This window comes from Glycine max, chromosome 17 (assembly GCF_000004515.6).
Source record: "Glycine max cultivar Williams 82 chromosome 17, Glycine_max_v4.0, whole genome shotgun sequence".
Lineage (NCBI taxonomy): Eukaryota > Viridiplantae > Streptophyta > Magnoliopsida > Fabales > Fabaceae > Glycine > Glycine max.
Window position 1 is genome coordinate 8,677,360 of NC_038253.2, and position 17,682 is coordinate 8,695,041.

At 30.4% G+C, this 17,682-nt stretch overlaps 2 protein-coding genes across 5 annotated transcripts; both read left to right on the top strand.

Moving 5' to 3' along the window:
* The first annotated feature begins 3,175 nt into the window (after positions 1-3,175).
* LOC100800909 (putative clathrin assembly protein At5g35200) lies at positions 3,176-7,941 on the top strand. 3 transcript variants are annotated; one of them, XM_003549691.5, is made up of 16 exons: positions 3,176-3,410; positions 3,822-3,933; positions 4,023-4,092; positions 4,246-4,343; positions 4,460-4,601; positions 4,697-4,797; positions 5,016-5,099; positions 5,242-5,292; positions 5,378-5,443; positions 5,518-5,583; positions 5,666-5,746; positions 5,855-5,932; positions 6,138-6,296; positions 6,444-6,519; positions 6,849-6,964; positions 7,134-7,941. In XM_003549691.5, the coding sequence occupies exons 2-16, from the start codon at positions 3,838-3,840 to the stop codon at positions 7,494-7,496; spliced, it is 1,647 nt and encodes a 548-aa protein (XP_003549739.1). In that variant the 5' UTR covers positions 3,176-3,410; positions 3,822-3,837; the 3' UTR covers positions 7,497-7,941. The 3 variants fall into 3 exon arrangements, with proteins under 3 accessions (XP_003549739.1, XP_006600736.1, XP_040867091.1); XM_006600673.4 differs by having other exon boundaries at positions 3,179-3,353; XM_041011157.1 differs by lacking the exon at positions 3,176-3,410 and adding an exon at positions 3,417-3,599.
* A 2,923-nt stretch (positions 7,942-10,864) lies between these two features.
* LOC102663027 (uncharacterized) lies at positions 10,865-16,769 on the top strand. Of its 2 annotated transcripts, none has more exons than XM_006600675.4 (3): positions 10,865-11,597; positions 13,672-13,856; positions 16,150-16,769. In XM_006600675.4, the coding sequence occupies exons 1-3, from the start codon at positions 11,102-11,104 to the stop codon at positions 16,660-16,662; spliced, it is 1,194 nt and encodes a 397-aa protein (XP_006600738.1). In that variant the 5' UTR covers positions 10,865-11,101; the 3' UTR covers positions 16,663-16,769. The 2 variants fall into 2 exon arrangements, with proteins under 2 accessions (XP_006600738.1, XP_006600737.1); XM_006600674.4 differs by having other exon boundaries at positions 10,867-11,597; positions 13,669-13,856.
* Positions 16,770-17,682: the final 913 nt, after the last annotated feature.

The window sequence follows — 17,682 nt, forward strand, 5'->3', positions numbered from 1 at the left end:
TAGTCAAGTTTTTAGATAAAATAATAAAAATTAGAATATTTTACACTTATAATATGATAATAAAAATAAAAATAAAAAATGTACAAAGAGTATCCACTAAAAATTATCATTCAAGTTCTCATAAGTTATAAACTTATAAACTATAAATTAATTTAAATAGCATATACTTTATAAATTAGTAAATACAGTATTTACCGAACGTCTTAATCCGGTCAAATAGAATTATATTGAAGCTGGAAATAAGTAGCTTCAATCAAATATCAACTTTTGTAAACACACAAGGTTGTGACAGGAACACATCTAGAATGGGATAAGAGGGGTCAACCACCAAAAATAAAATTCATCTGATAATTATATTTCATCAATTTTTAAACAAAATTTTTATAATTTGAAGTTTCAATATGTTAAATATTTATTTAATAATAATCTATCAATACACAAAATATCTTTTTTATATGTCATGAAAATAAATTAATAATTAAATTTATATTAATTTTTAACATTTTTTTAATTTATACTAACAAATAACTAATAAATATTTTCTTTTCATCTTATTACTATGTGTAGTATTTGTTACTTAATATCATATTTGAAAATTTCTTTCTTTCATGTGGTGTTAGTGTCTTTTAACTTTTGTCTCTTGCCAACTTTGCATAGTCCGGCTTATTATTACAAAGACTACTATTGTCTGTTTTAATAATTTGAAAATTATAAAAATCTCTAATCAATTCAATAACACTTATTTATAATAACACTTGTTTATATGAGATTTAGACAACAATTTTTTCAATTACAAGAAATATAATTTAACAATTAGATATTAACAAAAGAAAAAAAATACTAATTATATATGATAACTAAAATTTCATAAAATATGATATTTAGATAAAAATTTCTTTAAAAATATAAAATTATTATTGATTTTATAATTTTAAAAAGTTACGCGATAAAAATTGATTATATAATAACTAAAATTTGATAAAATATAATATTGACATAGGATTTCTTAAGAAACATATGATTATTATTAATTTTATAATCCAAAAGAAGTTAAGAGATAAAAACTAATTGTATAAAAAAAAATTATATTCAATTTCAAATCAGATTTTTACTACCAAAGCAAAAGGGTCTAACTCAATTGGTTAAGTAAGATGGGTGAATGTTATAAGTTTTTTGATACCGTCTTTGATTCATACAAATAAAAAAACCCAGATTTTTTACTTAATAAAATATAGATTCTTTTATAATAAATAAATAAATAATAATCTGTTATGTTTTTTAAATGAAAAAAAAATGAGGAGGCCAAAGCCCCTCTTCCCATAAGATAGGTCCACTCCTATGTAATAATATAAGGTTTTGTTGTGTTTATATGTGAAAGAATAATTTATTTAGTAAAAAAAATTATGTTTAATTTCCTTTATATATAAAATTCTCTTGAATCAATGACCACAATAAACTATTGCGAGAAATATTAATCTCTTACTCAGTCTATTAAACCATTGATGGACAATGTGATCTTTCAGCAGCTAGGAAAAAAATATAAAGTTTTGTTATAAAAACCAATAATTCATAAAATTCTTGCAGCGTTTATCAAAATTAGAGAACCATTTCCATAATCTGAAGCCTCGTTGACAGGCAAAACCAACCATTCTCCAAAATTTTAAGGATCTTATTCTAAAATTAATCCAACATAATTTTTTTGATAAAAAAAAATGCAACATAATGTTTAGATGTTCCCGGATGTTTAGCTTGGATTATGATAGTATTTTTCCTTTCAATTAAGGTATTTGCATTTTTCTCATATATTAATACAACAATTTTTCTAATGTGTGTAACATTGCACACAATAAGAATAATAAGTAATGACTTAATTTTATCTAATTTAAATTCATATATAATACTGAGGGATTGTTTTATTTTATTTTTATTTTTTTTAAAAGATAATTATTTTTTGAAGGGGAAAATATTATAAGAAACAAATCTATTTATCTAAATAAGAAAAATATAATAATTAATTTGAAAGAGTAATTAATCATAAGTAGTAATCTAAATTAGATAAAGTTAACTCATTAATTACTTTTATCGTGCACAATGTTGCAACACATTAGAAAAACTCTATATAAAAGGAAATGTTTTAAAACTAATAAAAAAATAATCCACCTATTTATTTGTTATTAAATTAAATATTCAACACATTTTATTAAGTATTGCTTCACTTGTATCTAAATATAAGATTATTTTTTTATATTTGTTTGTTGATTTTTATAATATTTTTTAAAAATTCTTTTTGCTATTAATTATTATTTTTTTTGAAACTAAAATACACTTAATTACTTTATAATAAATGTTATGAATTAAAAAAATAAATACATTCTTTCTCTTGTAAGGATGGAAGAATAATATTAACATGTAATCATTAATTAGGTAGAGAGTAATTAAGTGAAAATAATAAGATGATGAGTCTCAATAATTTTAAGGATATTTTTGAAAAATTAATAATTTTTTTAACAAATTTAATGTTACTAACTAAATTAATCAATTTTTTAAATAATGTAAATTAGTTCCTTTGTTTTTATATATAAAATTTAATTATCTAATTCATCAAAATTAAGAAAAATAATTAATTTATTTGATAACAATAAAATTATCTTAAATTTATAAATTTTTAAAAATTATAATTGTCATTAATACTTATTTCTCTTTTAATAATTTGTCAATATATTATTATTTTTAGAAGGAGTATTTATAGTTTAAAAATAATTAATACAATGATGATTATAGATTGAGTCTAATTAAAAGAAACATACAGCATTTTAAATATGAATATTATAAATAAAAATAAAATAAATAATTAAAAGAATCTTTAAAATAATACTACTTATATATGATGCGTCTTGAAGTGTGAAACAGCAGGGCGATGGTTGAAAGTTGAAAGGGGTGAGGTGGCAGAAGAGACCAAGAATAGAGAAGGTAGAGACAAAAGCAGGGGATCAAATCCCAATTTAACCACGGAGCAGTACAACTTCTTACAATACCGTATTTTCTGACACCACCAAGATTAAGCGAAAATATGCTACAACTAATTCTTAATTTTTTGTTGGACTCGTTGTTTTTCTTTGTTCCAATACCAATAATAATAATAAATAAAATTAAAAAATATCAGAGACGACGACGACCACCAACCAAACCAAGCCTATATTGTCTGTCGACTTTTCTTTCTCTCTCTGGTCTCAGGCAAACAACAACACTCTTTCTCTCTCTTCAATTCAGCTTCTTCAGCTTCAGCGAAATCCTGTTCTAACCGTAGATCGTGCCTTTTCTTTTGTGCCTGAGAAGCCACTTCTCTACTTGCGGTTCTTCTTCTTCTTCTTCTTCTTCAATTTTATTCGATTCGCTTGCTGGAAAATTCTGTGAGCCCACCTTTTTTTGTCAACAATGCCTTCCTTTTATTTCTAGTTTTAGTTTTAAAATAATTGTAGGCCGTGTTTGGTTCTTATGTCTTAGTTCTTCTTCATTTTCGTTGTTTAATTTAGAAGCTTGTTCGGTTATTGTCTGTCTGTGTACGTTATTCAGAGCTTGGGGGAGTTATTTTGTTGTCGGTGAGGCTTGTTTCCTTAGTTGGATTGGATCTGAGCTCAGTAATATAACAACTGCGTTATCGAGTTGTATTTAAAGAGATATATTCATTACTTACACTTGATTAATTATTGTTCTCTCTCTTTTTGTAAAAATAAAATAAAATAGACAAGATGTTTATAAAGAGAACTGTGTTTGATGTCAGATTAGTTGGAAATGGGATCTTATGTTTTTGAATTTTGTAGTTGAGTGAGGGAGAGGATGTCTGGTGGCACACAGAAGAGTCTGAGAAAAGCACTTGGAGCCCTTAAGGACACCACAACAGTCTCGTTGGCTAAGGTCAACAGTGATTACAAGGTATTAGAATAGACTCTGTTGGATATGGGATCACTGGATCAGGTGTTTTGTGTTTGTTCTCAATGGGTTTATTTATTATTGTGTTCCAGGAATTGGACATTGCTATAGTTAGAGCCACAAATCATGTTGAACGTCCGGCTAAGGAAAAACATATAAGAGGTTTGTTTTCTCCCTCACCTTATGATTGTTTGTCTACTACTTGTTTTATGTTTCTGCTATTTGTTACATGTTTGTAGATTGTAGGAGGAACAATTGTTGGATAAGTTAAGATTTTGATTCCAAGTGTTTCTATGCTCTCTCTCTCTCTTGTAGCTATATTTTCAGCTATCTCAGCTACAAGACCCAGGGCTGATGTTGCCTATTGTATCCACGCACTTGCCAGGCGGTTATCAAAGACACATAACTGGGCGGTATGTGTATTATGCATTACATCTCGTGCAAAATATGGTTTATTAGCTTTGTGATCTGTGTTCATCTTATCTTGTATGATTCTATTTCGGTTGATTGACAAGTTTTTTACCTTTAGGTTGCTTTGAAAACTTTAATTGTTATTCACCGTGCTCTAAGGGAAGTGGATCCTACATTTCATGAAGAACTCATAAATTATGGGAGAAGTAGAAGTCATATGCTCAACATGGCTCATTTTAAAGATGATTCCAGTCCAAATGGTGCCTCTGTCTTTCTCTCCACGATTGTTTTTATTGTCATTTTTGTTATTATGCTTATTGAATTTGTAGTTGTTGTTCATTGTTTTATTGCTCAGCATGGGATTATTCTGCGTGGGTCCGCACTTATGCCTTATTTTTGGAGGAGAGGCTGGAATGTTTCCGTGTGTTGAAGTATGACATTGAGGCAGACCGTCCTGTAAGTACTTGTTTTTTAATCATTTTCATTAACTTACTGTTTTAAAATTAAGATTTTCACTCCAACATGAGTAGTTGAATTATCTGCATAGTATCTATTAACGAGTATTGTTCAGTAATAATATGATACTAGAAGGCCCTTCCTTACTTGTCATTGCTATCTTATTACATAAATAAATCTAAATTAGGAAACTCTGCCATTTGTGAATTTTGTCACAGAGGACCAAAGATTTGGATACTGCAGAACTGTTAGAGCAGTTGCCAGCTTTACAGCAACTTCTCAATCGGGTTATTGGTTGCCAGGTAAGCTTTTGATCCAAATAGTTCAAGATAGATGAATTTTTACCCAAACATTTCAGGTTGTGGGTTTGATTTAATGAACAAATTTTACTTCGGCAGGCAGCATAGTAATTGTTCAACTTGTTTTAACTTTTATGTGGTGCAGCCACACAGGGCAGCTGTAAATAACTTTGTCATTCAGTTAGCACTCTCAATGGTAGGTCAATTACTTAACCCCATACTATATTCTTTGGTAGTTTTTGCTCCACCACATTTCTGAATGTACTTCATATTGTTTATAGGTTGCTTCAGAAAGCATTAAAATTTATCAAGCTATTAGTGATGGAACAGTCAATATGGTTGATAAGGTATATATGGTTATCTTCATGGATTTGAGGCTTGATGTTCAACTTTCTATGTATTTATGAGACTATTGTGACAGTTTTTTGAGATGCAACGCCATGATGCTCTGAAAGCTCTTGATATATACAGGAGGGTTGGGCACCAGGTATCTCTTATGGTGTAGTTTTCTTTTTCTATTCTTAACTTCATCTATTCAGTAATGTTAAAGGTTCTCTACATGAATCCAGGCTGAGAGACTGTCAGAGTTTTATGAAATATGCCGTAATCTTGACATTGGACGGGGAGAGAAGTTTATTAAAGTTGAGCAGGTTGGTTGGATCTTATATCATGCTTGTTTATGTCAAAGACATTTAGCTTGATTTTTCAATAGTTCTTTTGGGAAACATATACTAAGTTTATTAGTTGATGATGTGAAGCCCCCTTCCTCATTTCTGCAAGCCATGGAAGAGTATGTCAAAGATGCTCCCCAGGGACCAATAGTTCACAAGGATCTGGTACGTATGAACATTGAAGAACTATGTTTTTTGTTATGGTGGTCTCTGTGGCTTTATTTTAAGGATGCAATCATAAAGAGCGAGTGTATTACTTCATACCCATCTAGTTGACACAGAAGGCACAAATGGAACCATGGAATTGTTGGCTTAATATGCCATATAAATATATTTTACCAACCAGTGCTTTCATATTAACTAAATGCAGGCTATTGAGAACAAAGAAGTTTTGGCTATTGAATACAAAAAGACAACAGAAGTGGAAGAGGAACGTCCACCCTCAGCCTCAGCCTCACCCTCTCCACCTCCACCTTCTGAACCTGTGAAAGTGGACGCACCACCAGTACAACCACCACCTGATTTGTTGGTAATTACTCTTTTTTTGTGTGTTTTCTCTAGCCCTGATTTTGGTATAATTCAAGATTGCTGACTAGTTCTACTAGTAATGCTTTATCTGTAACAATGTTGCTTTAGCTGCACTAACAAATTTCTCTTCTGTTGGCTTACTAATTAGAATTTGGAGGATCCTGTTCCTGCTGCTGCAGAGTTGGAAGAGAAGAATGCATTGGCTTTAGCCATTGTCCCCGTTGGTAATTTGTTGTTCCTTTTCCTCCACTTTGTTTAGTACATTGAGTAAAAGCATTTGTGAACCTTTAGAAATAATTTACAGTAATAATTGGTTCATAGAATTGGACTAAACTGGTTTTCATTTCAAGAAGTGTGATGTTTCACATTATCAGGACTAAATCTCTTAATTAGTGGCTAATCATGTGAATTATACTCACATTGTTTTCCTTTTTCTGCACTTTGTTGGCAGTTAAGACTCAAATGCTACATTTGATATTTTACTATTTAGAATATATGTAAGCATATGTCTTGGGGTCAATTTATATGTTATCTTGTTAATGATGGTTTTCAGCTGTTGAGCAACAACCTTCTGCTGCTTCAAATCAAGCAAATGGAACTACAGGATGGGAATTGGCACTTGTTACTGCTCCTAGTTCAAACGAGACTGCCACTGCAGCTAGCAAACTGGTATACTTCTACAATAAATTGACTGTTTAGTTAGCTCGCATGATTAGTGAATGAAATCTGTCTCTCAACATGTAATGCATCTCAGCATAAACAATGACAAAAACTCCTTGCATGAACACACGTTTTTGCTTTTCTAATAATGAGTGGTGGTGACCTGCTTGGTAATCAGGCTGGAGGTTTGGACAAGCTTACACTAGACAGCCTATACGATGATGCACTCAGAAGAAACAACCAAAATGTCAGCTATAATCCATGGGAGCCAGCACCAGGGGGAAACATGATGCAACCGACAATGCACGATCCGTTTTTTGCCTCTAATACAGTTGCCGCTCCACCTTCTGTTCAGATGGCTGCCATGTCCAACCAACAGCAAACTTTCATGTTTCAACATCAACAACAACAACAAATGATGATGCCCCCCCAACAACAATCTGTAAATCCTTTTGGAAATCCTTATGGAGCCGCCGCTGTCCATCCCTATGGCTCAGGTATGCCTGTTCAATCATACAATCCATATACAGGTCTCATCTAGGCATTTCCTGTGGAAAACAAATCCTTAATAAGCTCAAGGTAAAAAAGAAATGGATACTCTGATTACTCTAAGCTTTCGATTCCGAGATTGGGAAACATTAAGAAAGAATAGACTTGTATCATACGTTGGGTGTGTGCCATAGTTAGCTAGAGTGAAATTCTTTTTGAATAATTAGCACAGAGGGAGGGTTTTGATTATATGATTTTTTATGTACAAGGTAAATTGATAATGAGCTCTGATTCAAACCACTTAGTTTCATTTGCCCCTAGTTGAGACTACTTCAACGCTTTAGCAGAAAATTTGTTCTTGATATATTGGACTATATTGTTCTCAGTTGCTATTTCCTGTATATGGTGGGAACTATATTCATTATGTGATTGTTATACAATTTGTTCAATGAAAACACGTCAAGTCTAATAAATGAGTCATTTTGGTTTGAGGAACACTTTTTTTCTTCATTCCCATGTGTAATGTGTTACTTCTGTAAGACGTTTGTGCAAGTATTTAATTTATTATACTCATTTTTCTCTTCTCGATGGGTGAACTAATACCCATAGAAGTTGTGAACTAGCAATATTTTTCCTTATTTGTTTGAAACTAATTAAGGTATAAATTGTGTTTTCGTAGTAAATTTCATCTCTTTTTCTTAAGCGGACACTCCTTTGGAATTGAAGAAGATACATTAGCCGTATAAAATTTCAGGTTTCTTTGTGCGCCGTTTTGTTTTTCTTTCTCACTATGTTCCAAGTATTGGGGAAATCAATAGATAAAGAAATAATGTTTGAATAAAAGAGAAAAAAAAAACTTAAACTTAATCAATAGAGTGATTAGTGTCGCATGGTTTAACAGTTTAACACAGCTACACAGTCTTTTCCGGTGTGACCATACATTGGTCTTGACAACTCCATTGGTTTCTCGATATGGTAACGCGGTAATCATAGGACGTAGCTGTTATACCATATTTAGCTTTTTAACGTGAGATAATGATGGTTTGCTTACCTACCATCGATTTGAAATAGATATGTTTATTAAACATCTTAATTTAAATTAATGATGATAAGCCTTTAGCCCATACTTAAAACTTAAAACTGTCTGCAAAACCAATGGTGGATTTTTTTGGTGTTAAGTTAAAGTGGAAGGGACTAATTGGCACCAAAGGAGTCCATAAATTAAATGTTACTTGCTATTTGCTAGATCCCTTAATTAAGAGTTAATCATCAGAAACCATGTTTCACAAAATCGTATATAAATGTACTTGCCGTCACTTTTCACATGCTAGTAATTTTAGCTCTTAAAGTTAGCAATTATATGAAAAATCGAAATAGGAAACCTATTTTCCTGAACAAAATTTTTGTGTTTGCAAGGTATGGTATCCAGCTGGTGATTTTTGTTCATGTGATTGTTTGGATCCTCTTAAGGCTACGAAATTATAATCTTATATGACAACGGCATTAGTTTTTAACATAAAATTAAAGTGAAATAATTAGAAATTTGTAAAAGATAGTATTAATTTCATTGGTTTAGAGTGCACGGGAAGATTATGTATGTTTCAAGTAAGGTCTTATGTAAAACGCTTCTGATACAAGTGATTGTGATTGCTATAAAAACTCGATGTGAATGGTGGCGTGTAGTGTAGCCCATAAATAAATAAAAAATCAACAATGGTATGTGACAATCATGAGGTTGAGGCCTGAGGGGGTGAAGGAAGAAGGACTGAAGGTTACGCATTAGGTCAAACTCAAACAAGTGAAAAAGCAATTGCAGTTATGCGGTCAACACGAAAGACATTTACGTCCTAGGCATACATACGTGCATTCGGATTTACGGTATCGCTAACTATTAATTACCTCAAGCTCATTTTACAGATTCTCATTTATGTAATCTCAATTTATAATCTCAGTTTAATTGCTATACAGAGTTTTACATTGGCAAGCAATTCATAAATTTTTTAGATTAAAATCTTTTACGTATATATCTCTTTTTTTCATAATATTTTTTTATATAAATTAGACTTAATTGTATTTTTTATTTTTTATTTTTGGTAAATTTTATTCTCAATTTTTTAATTTGGTGCATTTATGCAAACTTTTAAGAATCTTATTAAGCACAAAAGTTAGAGGTAAATTTTGTCAAAAAAAAAATTAGGAGTAATAATTATCCAAAAAATAATAAGTTATAAGTAAAAAGTGTAATTATGTTGATAATAAAATAAGGGAGGTTAAATTTGTAAGATTCTTAAAAGTTGAGAATAAAATATGTCAAATTAAAAAGTTGGAGATAAAAAGTACAATTAAACTTATAAATTGTTGGAAAAAATATTATACACATTAGAGTAGTTTAAAAACTAGTATTTTAATTGATATATTACTAACATTTTTTTATTAAATATTACTAACATTTATAATAAATAAATCATCTAAATATATAAATTATATATTAGATTTACAGTGAATAATTCATATTGTGATGAAAGATTATTTTTTAGATATATAATATTGGAATTAAATTCATAAATAAATATGAAAAAAATAAATAAAATTAAATATAAAAGAGATAAAAAAAATCTTAAAATTATTTTAAAAGAAAAATAATTCTTAAACACATTTAGTTCAAGATAATTATTCTAATTTATATAAAGAATACATTTGTTTTGGTTTCTTATTTTAATATGTATTCTTTTCATTTTTATTTTTAATTCAAATTTTAATATTTTTAGAAAAATTATCAATCACTAATATTTTAGTTTGTGTATTGTTCATAATAAATATTTATTTTATACAACTAAGTTTTATAATTTCTAATAAATAAATACTTTTAAATATATAAATTATATTATAATTAAATTTATAATAATTAAAGATTATTGAAAAATGTGTTTCTAGCATTTTTTGTAATTTTTTTTCTTAATTTTGTAGTTTTTTTAATTAATTAAAAAGAATGCAAGAATGTAGTACTAACATTGCTCTTACTCGAACTAATAACCCCAAAATATTTTTAATCATACCAAAAAAGTTTCATTATCACACTAAGTAATTAGGTAACAACACCAATAAACATTATCAAAGTAAAAAAAAAATATTTAATCTTATTTATAAGTTACCAATTATTTATTAATAATGATTTTTTAATTTTCATTCATATTATTCTCAAACATTTTATTATTAATGAAGCCTATTTTTTATGCAACTTTCACCTATTCTTCTCACTCAATTCAATTAATGAAAATATGAGTGTCTCTTTAGATATTCCATTCTCTCTTTATGTGTGTTACCTTCTTTCTCATGTTAGTTACTATTAGAGTATAATTAAAAATTTATTTCATTTTTAGACATATTTAATGATTTAATTACTTTCTTTTTTAATGTTGAAAATCCATTATGGCATCACTAGAACAGTTCATCTTTAGAGTCAAATTCTCTCTCTCTCAACTGCAGATGAAACAGAAACACAGAAAGCTTAGCTAAGTGGCCATCATGTTCTCTTCCTAATTGAGTCCTATCAATCCCCATAGCTGCCTGCTCCACACCACAATACATCATTTAGCACCAGAAAAAAAAAACACAAAAATACTTTATTCCGATAAATAATAGAAATTAAAAAGAAAAATGTCTTGGCTCTTCAAGTCCAACCACCCCGACCCAGAATCTTCTAATCTCCACGACTGCACCGTTATCCACTCGTCTTCGCCGCCGCAAGCCGCCGCAGATCGCCACGGCGTCAAGGACGACATATCGCATATTTTCCGCGGCGTCGCCAACTTCCTCGCTCCGCCGCCGTCGTCTTCCTCTTCTTCTTCTTCTTCTTCTTCTTCCTCCGCCTCCGCCGGCGATTCCTCCTCCTTGCAAGCTCTGACCGGAATCCGGAACGATCTCGTGGAGATCGGCGGAAGCTTCAAGAACTCTCTCTCGCGCATTTCCTCGAACAAAGCCGTCACCGGAATCTCCAAGTTCGCTTCTCAGTTGTTGCAGTTGGAGCCTGATCAACAACGGAGCAACGATGACGACGCGGTGCCTGGAACCACGAAAGATATTGTTCGTTTTGTGAAGGAGATTTCTGCGCGGCCTCAGTGTTGGACCGAATTCCCCTTGCCGCTCCATAACGGTACTTGAAGTTTGCTTCGATAATCATATGTCTTATTTGTTATTTGTGTTGATTATGATTCTCTGTTTTCTCAATTGAATACTATCTGTATAATCTGACTAGTGATTATGATAAAGTTTGTAATTGCTTGAGTTAATTGTGCGCTTGTACTCTTAATTTAATCGTGTTCTCAGACGTTCTGCGGTGGTGCCTCTCTGGCTAATTGGCTAAATCTCATGAGTTTCGTGGTCGTTTTTCTAAGCTTAATAATTGCCTTCCTAACTAATTCATGCACAGTGCGCAACAGAAAAATGAAATTGTCAGTGGCTAAAATTGGTATAGCTCATGCTTTTGTGTGATTTGATTTCATAAATAAATACAAATCCTGCGTAAGTTAAATTGAGTAGAGATATAGGGATTGTAATGGATGCGTAGTTTATAATGCTCTGCTGGAAAGTACTGTCTCTTGCCAAGCTGGTAGGAATGCAGGACACATAAAATTCTATGTACATTTTCTCTGCCGCTGGCAGCGATGCCTCTTTCAGCATTTATACTGAATGTATAATTGCTTTGTACAAAAAGAATTTTGATAATTTAAACTACTGACAATGATCAATGCCAGTGGTCATGCTTCTAGAGTATGGAGTAATAGCTAGCTATGTTTGGATGTGAATTCCATTGTTGAAAAATCTCTGCCAATAACGTTTGGCTAAATTGCCAGGATCAAGCAGTTCCAACAAAAAGGTTTTGGATTCAATTCCTACTGTTAGACTTATATGTAGTCCTCACTGTTGGTAGGTCATTTGTAAGTATATCTGCCTGTAAGCTTTTGTTAAGGCTAATGGCGGCCTTGACCATTGTATGGGACAACCTCTGACCTGTTCCTAAACTTTTTCATACTCAAAAAGTATCTACTATTTTCTTTATACATGAAAGAAAGATCCAATGAGTTGGTCTTGGATGCATAGCTTTGCTGTCCATCACATTTTTCTTGGTTAAGTTTAGTTGAGGAAAGGAAACCCCCTTAAGTAAGTATAGAGTGGATTAAATTTCCAGGGCTGTTAAACTTTTATTATGCTTGGCATAATCATGGTGTATGAAATGAGCTTACAGTCAATTCAAAGACTATCTATTATCTAAGAATAAATGGGATGTCAGTTCAGATAATTTTTATTTCCTCTGCCTCTCATATTATATGTCTCCGAGTATTTTCATTTGTCTTGAAATATTTGTCACTTCAGAAAGTCAAGAGTATTAATTATTGTTTTCCCAATAATACCCTTGTTTTTTTTTTATCTCAGTTAAATACTTAAATGAATTCACAACAACATTTGAACTCTTTTAAAAGTATAATTTTATCAAAGAAAGTCATTTAGCATAGTAATTTGTGTAATTAATATTTTTTTAAGAAGTGTGCATTACCGATGCAGTGTAAAAGAGGTGACTATAATTGATCATTTTTTTTTGGGGGCATTTTCTTCATTATACTTGGCAATGGATCTATTTGTTATTTAGCTGATAAGCTCACAAGTAACAAGGTTAATGTGCAAGGTTCTAACAATTTTTAGAAATAATGGAAGTTTCATCCCACTCATACTGTCATATATCATGGAAAATTCTAACTTTTGCTTATTTAAATATTTTGTGTGGTATGATCATGTTTACTATAAAACTGTCGCTGCTATATAATAATGTGCAGTTTATTTAGTGAATATTAGGGGTATGACATCCGAGTTGCATGCCATTTTGACTTCTAATATTGTAATTCTTGGGAACTAACCTCTTAGAATTATATTGGGGGTAAGTTCAACGAACAACTGCTGCAGTGCTCCTTCAGCATTTCTGATATTGAAGAAATTAATCCTGTATTAAACTAGTTCACACTTCCAACCAATATAAAGTCCAAAGTGCTTGTGTCCTGCTGAGCATATCTCTTGTTTGATTCTCAAGCAAATGTTCTTTGAATAAAAGTGGTTTTGAATTTTTATTTTTAGATAGCATGAGTCCAAGAAACCAAAACAACAGTTTTCCTTTATTTTTATTCTACCTGAGTATATATTGAGATTTAATACTGAAATTTGATTTGTTGCAGCAGATTTTAGCATGTCCAATTCTCAGAGAGAACATGCATTGGCTATAGAACAACTGGTACCTGAATTCATCGCACTAAGGCTGAATCTTTGCAGTTACATGAATGTGGAAAAGTTTTGGATGATCTATTTTTTGTTAATACTTCCAAGACTAAATCAGCATGATTTTGAGCGCCTATCAACTCCCAAGGCAAGCCATGCTTATCCTATATTGTCTTATTCTCAATTGATTCACTTGATTAGCATGGCCAAGTATGTGTTAAATTCCTTTTACGCTAAGGACAAAACTTAGATACAATACTTTAGGTACTGCTTATACAGGTCTCCAATCAGAATTGGAGTTTTACCTCAGTAATCTACATTATAAAATCTGCATTAAAAGATTTTGCGGATTACCAAGGTAAAACTTCAATTCTGATCAGAGAACAGTAAAAACAGCTCCTAAGGTATTGTATATAAGTTTTCTCCTTATGTTAATGCAGTTGTATCTATGTGAGTCTTATTCGTTCATGCTAATCAGATTTAGTCGATATACTCTATGGAATGTGTTATCTGCTGTTTTTGTTTTTAGGCATACAGAACCAAAAACAAATTATTGCATGCTGAACATCTATAGTACTCATTGGTAGTAAAAATTCGTTCTACCCAAGAAATACATAGCACTAGTACAGGTTATACTTGACACTATTTCTATATGCTTAATTGAAGTGTTCCCATTCCTCATCCTCTAGTTCCCTATGCCCCATTCTTTAATGCAGCTTGTATGGTATATGTTGCTCGAGTGAATAGCAGCCCATGTACTGCCAGTCTCAACATGGTCTGGTTATCCCTAAAATAAGAGAAACAAAGGGAAGTTGAGTGAAAACCATGTGTCTGAGTACACAGCAAGATGCTTTTTTATACTTTATATAGACGGATAGTAATAATTACACATCATTAGAGGAGATTAAGTTTTCCCTAAATCAGATCCTATAAAATCAATGAAAAACTCTTAACACATCATTTTTAGGCACAACCGATAAATTTTTACAACTAATAAAATAAAATAAATAAAAAATCAGAATGTCAAGTAAAATTAAATTTGATACTCTTTCTGTTTTTTTTAATCTTCTTCCTAATTTTTTGCTAAATCAAAGATACAGATTATGAACGAAATTTCTTAAATAAGAAAATAAAACCTACAAAATTTTGTTCTTTATAATAAAATTTTACCAATATAAAAATATGCCAAAAATATTTTATAAAGTATATTAGTAATGTTTTCTTTTTTATGATAAGAAAAAGTTTAATCACGTACACAAACAACATTATAAAAGATTGCATAATTTAAATCATAGAAACAATTAAACACCTAATTTAAATAAATAAATTATAGTGAAAATAAATTGAAATAAAAAAAATTTTAAAGAAAAATTAATATATAATATTCATGTTTTCTATTAATGTCGAAGGTAAGTCGAAAACTTTTCATGGAAATTTGATTTTATGAAGTACATGAGATGCAGAAACGAATAAAAAAAATATGTATAGCAGCAGGTTCAAAAAGTGGAGCAGGGTTTTATTCTATTTATAATTATAATTCATTAATAATTTTTAAAAAGAAAAATTATAAACAAAAAGTTCAAAACTAAAATACGCTACACCTTAAATAGAATGTAACTTCACATTGAGGATTTTTTTTCTTAATTTTAACTTTTTATTTATGATGTTTCTTTTTAAAAATTATTAATTATAACTATAGTTTGATTTTAATTTTAAACTTTTGATAAATTGTATAAACTGAATATGTCTTTCTTTTATGAATACATTGAATATTAATATTACAGTAATATTTATCAATCCTAATTAAAATTGTATACTAAAAATTAAAATTATAAATTCAACGGCAACAAAGTCTTACGATCGCTTAAAAACAACATGTTTTATTTGCATTAATAAAGTTATTATTTAAAATAAAATACTCTACAAGTTTACACCACCAGAATATATTATTTTGAAATTTAAATTATATTTTCTAAATTTGAATTATAATCCTTTATATATTTCAATTTCAATGCAATTTAGCAAAAAAATTAGGAAGAAGATTATAAAATAAAACAGAAAGGTTATCAAATTTAGTTTTACTTGATATTCTGATTTTTTTTTATTTTATTAGTTGTAAAATTCTTATTGGTTATGCCTAAGAATAATGTGTTGGATTTGTGTCTACCCAAGAGTTTCTTATGGCCAGAAGTTCTTCAGTAGTTTTAGTGTTTGTTTTTATCTTTGTTTCTCTTTTTTATAGCATTCTCTCCACATGATTTGGATCTATGAAGTATTTTCACTTTTTCAGATTGTCTGGTCTACTGCTCCCAACAATTATGTGATTGAAGATAAACTACTTATAGATAATAATCTCTTGTACTCTATGTGTACATATTTTGGTGGCAACAGTGTTTTAATCTGCTATATCATGCATGTTTTTCGTTTATCTTTTTGGTTAGATTGTTGAAGCAAGAGATGTGCTTCTTCAGAAACTAGGAGAGAGGAAAAATTTGCAAGCCGGAGAACCTGAAAAACCAAGGACTGTGGATACATATCAAGAGGGTAGGGAGGACTCTGAAAGAGAAAGTATCTCATCTGAACAAAACCAGATACTGACTGAGGTTACAAATGCAGTAGAGGGTTTAGAAGTTGATGACACGATTAGCTCTGAAAAATGGTTGGGAGATACAGATATTGATGCTAGTTCATTGGCTTCCTGTACAAAACTTCAACAGGAAGAGGACGTCTCATTCAGTGATCTAGATGATGATAGGAGTTATAGCTCTGACAAATTATCAGGCTATAGGGAGGCACATGACATCAGGGGTTCATCACCTGAAGGTGCTACTAGTGACTGGGTTCGGCTGCGTAAAAGTTCTGAGAGTGATGGCAGGAAGAAGGTTATCCGTGTAAAGGGTAAGGATTCAGAAGATGAGTCAAATGATTGGCTCACTGTTGATGATTTCAATTAGATAGTCTTTTCTTGATTTACCAAGTTCTAAAGGTTCAATATTTCCCCCCTTCTCCGTGGTTCTGTATTTAGGGAGTACAAAATTATATAAATTCAAGTATTTCACTATTTCTTTTCTTATTCACACGTACATATTTCTTGTTTGTACAAGGCTACCACTGTTGGGCATTGCGTAAACAACATTCATTTGTTCAAACTGTACAATGCAAATAAAATCAAGGATTTCAAGAATAATTGTAATTTGTAAGTCTCTGTTAGTAATGATTAACAGAACGTTGACGTTAATATGTTAATTTATGGTTTTGTTCAAAATTAAAAACACTTTTTTTAGAAGTTTAGGTGTCACTATTAATTTTTTTATATGAAAAAATCAAATTCTTTAACTATGATTCAATAATACAGTAAAAATTTATAGGGAAAGTATATTAAAGTTGAATTTTATCACGAAGAGGATGATTTAACTATCACAAAAGAGTTGTCTGTCATATGTAGCAACAATTTTAAAATTTTAAAAAATAGTTTTTATATTGCGCAAACATCATGTATTACCTTGTATATGGTGGATCTCAGTAAGAAGGGGCAACGTCTTTAATATTTGAACTTTTTTTTAATTATATTATTGGAAGGGGCAACGTCTTTATCTATTTAAAGGAATCGAATATTCAACGGCTTGTTGATACCTTTAATGTTTGATTTAATAGTGAAACTAATGTTACTAAGAAAAAACAGTATTGGCACATTTCAAATTTTAAATGTTAAATAGCAAAAATATAAAATAGAATTGTCCCACTTCCTTGGGGCTGTCTCTTGCAGCAGATGCTTTAGGAACTTATTTTCTTAGGTTGTAAGTTTAGCTCGCTTTTAATGTTCATATGTATAAAAAAAATATTAAATATGAAAAGCAAATCACATACTACAATAAACTGGAGAGTGCATCCAGTCATCCACAATGCTTAATTACTTTCTAAAACATGCACTAGCCTAGATCGGTATCATCTAATAAATGATTGCACACGGGTTT